Source organism: Anolis carolinensis, chromosome 6, assembly GCF_035594765.1.
Source record: "Anolis carolinensis isolate JA03-04 chromosome 6, rAnoCar3.1.pri, whole genome shotgun sequence".
In the NCBI taxonomy this organism is placed as follows: domain Eukaryota; kingdom Metazoa; phylum Chordata; class Lepidosauria; order Squamata; family Dactyloidae; genus Anolis; species Anolis carolinensis.
The window spans coordinates 13,808,492-13,814,481 of record NC_085846.1 but is presented as its reverse complement, the minus strand read 5'-3'; the positions used below and the strand labels follow the sequence as shown (position 1 = coordinate 13,814,481).

General features: G+C 45.2%; 1 protein-coding gene across 1 annotated transcript; it reads right to left on the bottom strand.

Annotated features, from left to right (window-relative positions):
• Window positions 1–199: 199 nt before the first annotated feature.
• LOC100566319 (crk-like protein) lies at window positions 200–5,990 on the bottom strand. Its single transcript, XM_003224999.4, has 3 exons — window positions 4,139–5,990; window positions 2,526–2,981; window positions 200–872 (listed from the first exon to the last, which is right to left on the bottom strand). Exons 1-3 carry the CDS (start codon window positions 4,310–4,312, stop codon window positions 747–749), a joined length of 756 nt encoding a protein of 251 aa, XP_003225047.2. The 5' UTR covers window positions 4,313–5,990; the 3' UTR covers window positions 200–746.

Sequence of the window (5,990 nt, the reverse complement as noted above, 5' to 3'; positions counted from 1 at the left end):
GGCTCCCCAGCCAACAAGTGTGGCATTTGCTACATTCTCCTCCTTCCTACAGGAATAGGCTATGAGCCAGATCACCATGACAACCTGCAAGGCCTAGGTTGTGATGCTGGTTGCCCTAGCAACACTGCCACTTTCCCCCCACCCGCCCATCCACGCTCTCGGGGCCCCTCCCCTGAAGGAGGAACTTATCAATGAGGAATACTCTGCAGGAAACTTTAATTAACAAGGCGGTTTGGAACAGACAACAAGCGGAATGGGGTTCCTATTGGGGCAGCAAGACTCTGGTCACTCAGGTCCAAGTCAATGACAGCAGGGTCCGATGAAAAATACACACAGCTAAAGGGGTCAGCCATCAAAGGTCAAGAGCCCCTGGGGTCACAGGTCATGGGAGGCGGAGTAGCACATCATCAGAATCGGAAACCACAAGGCCAAAAGAATCACTGCGTTCTTGGGGAGCAAAGATGGAGCAAGCCCAAAGGGGGTCAAAGTTGATATTTAAGAACAGCCAGTGAAGGAGCAAAGTTCGTAAGTCAATGGGGTTCAAGGTGGAAGCAGAGGTCCATGTCCAAGGAGTTGAACTATCAATGAACTGGGTGATCAATAACACCCATGGTGGGGGGAGCTTAAAGTTTCAAGGCTCATGTCAGGAGGTACAATGTTCAAGGTGGCCAGGTGGTCACATGTCAGAGTTCAGGAGTCGTAACCCCTTATAGGGAAAGGCAAAGTTCAAGGGATACGCCACACACTCAACTGGCTTCCTCGGGGTCCAGGACCTTGACGTGGGTGAAAGGGAAGTGGCCGCGGCGTCCGTTCAGCTCGCCCTCCCATTGGCCGTTGACGTTCATCTTGGTGACGGCAATGAGGTCACCCACCTATGGAGCATAATGAAACGAAAAGAGAATTCAGAACCAGAGGAAATAAGGCCATTTGTCCTTAGTTCTGTGAACTGTCTTTCCCTTTAATTTCACATTTATGTCAAGTAACCCACATGGCAGAACGCAATGGAATTATGAGAGGCAGGCTGCTGGGGATAAATAATAAATAAACTTTATTTATATCCTGCCACCATCTCCCCAAAGGAGACTTGGAGCAGCTCACAAAACCTAGGGTGCCACACATAAAACAGAATACATAAGCATAAAAACAATACAACACAGGTTTAACTGATGGCGCGAGTGTAGTTTTAATCGTATTTTAATATTTTGTTCCATGAAACAAAGACTAAATTGTTTGATAATTTTTATATCCAAATGTTTATACACTTGCTGTTTAATTGTATCATGCCTGCCCGCTCTCTAAGATCTTCTGGTAAGGCCCTTCTCTCACTTCCAAGACCGTCGCAAATGCAACTGACATTGATGAAGGAGAGGGCATTTTTGATGGCCACCCCGGCCCTGTGGAACACCCTCCCAAAAGAAATTAAAAGAGCCCCCTCCCTTTCTTCTTTCAAGAACCAAGTAAAAACTTTCCTGTTTAGGCAGGCCTTTAGTGAAGGAAACTAAGCTGGAATGACACGAAACACCATAATGTTTATGGACTGGAACAAAGTGTACTATAATCGGACATGATACCACAAAAATGTGAATGTATATTACTGTTGTTTTAAACTGTTTATTTTATAATTTTTAATACTCTTTATCAATGTATTTGGATTGTTCTTTACATTATTTTAATATGTTGTAGGCCACTTTGGGTCCCATGAGGGAGAAAAGTGGGATATAAAGTAAATAATAATAAATAATAATACCATTGATTTTCACTGTTTTTTAAAATGTCTTTATTTTCAGGGCGACAGGAAATAGCTTGATATGATAGTGGAGTCCAGTAAAAGCGTAAGTGATGCTCTATACCCCACAAAGCTTCTAAGCCTACTATATTCCAATATTTTCTTTCCTTCCTTTCCATCACTCATGCTGCTTCCCAACTATTAAAACCTCTGCAAGAATCTGTTGTCCACCAGGTGTTACTGACTGCAGCTCACATCATCCTTTATAACTGTATTTACTTTGGCTGATGGGAGCTGCAGTTCAACAACAGGTGAATGACCTACAAAGTTCCATTAGTCCCAGCTGGTATAACTAATGGTGGGAGACATTTGCAGCAAAAACCACCTGAAGAGCTAAAGTTGCTGCTCTAGAAAGAACTACTATTTATCCTTCAGTGTGTTTGCATATTGTACCTCAATATTTATTCTGTTATTTTAATATATGCATTTCATATAAATACATTTTGATATGTGTATTTTAGAGAATGTTTTATGATTATGTGTTTTTAGCTATGTTGTGCCCCACCACGAGCCATGAGGAAAGGCGGGTCAGAAATAATGATAATAAATCTGATTTGCAAGATTTTTGGTTTAAGGGAGGAAGAAATGCTAGTCCAGAACTCTGTACTTCCTACCAAGACAAACACATTGCCTGTCGTGAATCTGCAGACACTTTTGGGCTTGCTTTGCTCACATAACAGCCAGATACGCATTCTCAAAATTCGTATTCTTCTACAGTAAAGACCCTCCCATAACGTACCTCAAAGGCCAGTGCCGTCTTGTCACTGGCACCGGGCACACGTCGCTGCACTGCTCTTGCTATTACGGGAGCATGGCGGGGGGCCCCATGGCTGCTGGGGTGAGCATAGGGGCATGGCTGGACGTAGGGCACGGGGATCATGCCTACGCGCCCATCCGCACGCTGCGCTGTCCACCACTGCTCTTCAGGCTTGGCCAAGACCCTCAAGGGTTCCCCTTTGGTGAAGGGGAGGTCCTCTTGATCGCGGCCGACAAAGTCGTACAGGGCCCGGACCCATTCCCCCGCAGGAGGTGGCTGGGCAGAGGCAGGGGCTACCACCCGGCCCACGGGGGCTACCAGAGTAGTAGTGTCCAGGTAATGGAGGCGGTAAAAGTCTAGCAGAGCAGGGAAGCCATCAAACTCATGCTCCCCAATCCGTAGACGCCCAGGGAGGCTGTTGATGATGTAGTGCGATACCTGCAAGATGCAAGAGGGCAAAGAAAAATATGACTATCACATCAGGGCTCTGAATGGCCCTCCAACACCCAACCTCTTGTGCATAACATTGTTCAACACACATTTTGTTAGCCCTGTTTGACCTGCTGATTCCAAAAATGGCACCCGTTTCCCCCCTCTCAGCTCTAGTCTTTGAGATACAGAACATATGGCATCTACCAGTCACCATCTGCTCACCATAGGAAATCATGATAACTAGAGCTGATGCAGTCTATCCAATGCAATTTTCTGAATCAGTGCCCCAAATAACCCCAGGAACAGGCCTAAAAACCAAGACACCAAGAATTTATCTTTGTTGGGCTATGTAATCAAAGCATTTCCCAAGTTCTTCAATTGCTCCAATACAGTTCCTCTTATCTCTCTATATAAAAGTAAAAATATGTATATTTATATGTATGTTTGATCCACAAAGGCTTCGCCTACATGGTTTGATGGATCTGGACCAAACTTGGCGCACATACCCATCATGATTCCACTTAAAACAAGTGATGGATTTCAGAAGGTGTGCATGTGTGTGTGTGTGTGCGATAAGGGAGATGGGAGTTTTAGTCCACCCACATCCAGAGAGCTGTGTGAATCCCACCAAGAGTGGATCTGGACCAAACCTGGCACATATACCCATCATGACCAACTTAAAATATTGGCTAGAGTTTTTTTGTTTTTTGTTTTGTTTTGGGGGGGGGGGGTGATTGACAGAGGATGATGGAAGTTGTATTTCACCTACATTCAGAGAGCTGTGTCTCTCCTACCCACGATGGATTTGGACGAAATCTGGCACACATGGCCATCATGACCAGCTTAAAATACCTGTAGGCATCTTGACTGAGGATGATGGCAGCTGTAGTTCACCCACATTCAGAGAGCTGGGTAAATGGCACCAGTAATGGAACTGGACCAAACCTGGTCCATATACTCCTCAGGCCACCTGAAAATACTTAACCCAGGCATTGCCAGGTACTTAAGCTAATCATATATATTAATAATAATAATAATTTCAGAGTCATAGAAAGATAGAGCTGGAAGAGACTACAAGAGTCATCCAGTCCAATCCCACTGCCATGCAAGAATACCCAATCAAAGCACTTCCAACAGATGGCCATACAGCCATGGGAGCTTACCTTGGAGTTCTCACTGACGGAGAGCACATAGTCCCCAGGGCATGTAGTGCTGTCTCGGACCAGAAACGTCCCATGCCGGTGGCCCTGAAGGCAGGCAGCTGCTTCTTGCCGGCTGAGCGCCCCCATGTACCACTCGTGAGCATCCCCAAAAGCGGACATGGCTTGGGGGAGCATTAGAGGGTGGGCAAACCCACCAACCCCTGACAGACTAGTATTTATTCCCAATGGAAGCAATACAGTCGGAAAACTGCAGTCTGAAAACACCCTTCTTAACAGGGAAGTTACCCAACTGGAAATCTCTCTTGTAGATTCATTTAGCAGCCTTTGTTTTGTCTTTTTCAAGTATAGGGTGACCTTCAAATAGTTATATGCAACCCTTCACAGTGAAAAAAACGTAGCTCCACCTCAAATCATCCAAATCTAATATTCTTCCCCTCCTACTAATAACAGCAGTATATATACACTTTTTCCATTAAAAAAGTATCTTAGGAATGCAAATTAAAGCTTCTGCGCTGAAATCCTTCGCATAAATGGAGTGCCATATATAACATTCCCCCCCAACGGCGATAGTTTTCAGGAATTATAGCTTACTTTCCAAAATAATGCACTCTACTAGAAGTTCAAAGAGATTTTACTAAAATTAATAAACAATACAGGTAAATAAGGGCCCTGTGCACAAGGCAACACACATGCGACCTTTAGGTTCTCTGGTGTCAGGCAGTTCCTACAAAATTAAAGAGCATTTCTCAATGCTCTTTAAGGGCATTTTGGGAGTAAAACAGTCCACAGAAGGTCTCCCCCCAAGTAATATATGATTGCACCTCCAGATTCCTGCAATATCTCGACAGAGTTAGCAGTACCTTACAAAACTGTAGGATGCTACTGTAGTTTAAAAGGTTGGTTTAGTTACAAATAACTATTATAATAATAACTAATAATAGTTACAAATAACTATTTCCTCCCCAAATGGAGTTGCTGTACAAAATGGGCAGGATATCTGGATGCTATAATCACCCCCACAGGAAATTCCAAACTCAAGATTTAATCTAAAATAAAATAATAAATCACACAAATCTGCTAAACTCTCAGTCTGGAAAAATCTACATCACCACAATTCAATCTGGTTTCCTCCACAAAGCTGAATCGGAATATCCCCAAAACCTGTTGTATAGGTATGAAATTAACTACCCTTCCCACAAAAAAATATATATAATACAGCCTCAATGCTTTACAATAATACACACACACCCTAGAAGTAACCCTAAATTGAGAGAGAGCGCCTCAATGCTATACAATAACATGCACACACCCTACACGTAACCCTAAATTGAGAGCACCTCAAATTGTAATCACTCCAATTGTTGGCACGTCAAATGGTGAATGAATAATGCCCCAAATTTGGGCACCTCGTTGCGATTCCCTGAAACCATGAAGGCATCCAATTGTAATCGCCCTGATTGAGGAATGAAAGCCTCAAGTTGTAGAGGCCACAAAATTGTGATCACTCCAAGCTGTAGGCCCCCCAAATAACGGATGCCCCAAATAGCGACCGCCCTCAAATGACAGCCTTGCCGCCTGCTAACCGCTCAAGAGGCCCAGGCCTTCAGAAGCCCCCGTGAGCCCGCAATCCTTCACGCGTTCCCTGGAAGGAAGGAAGGCCCCCGCCCTGCATTGCAGCCCCTTCGAGCCACAATGGAGGCCCCTCCCCGCCCCCTGCCGCCCAGAAGGACCGCCCTCCTCCCCATCCGGAGCCCCTTCTCTTCCCTTCCCTTCCCCTCCTCCGCCTCCAATCCCTGCCCGCAGTCCCGATGGCAGCAGAGGCAGCAGCAGCTCCCGCTCCCGACGGCGGGGC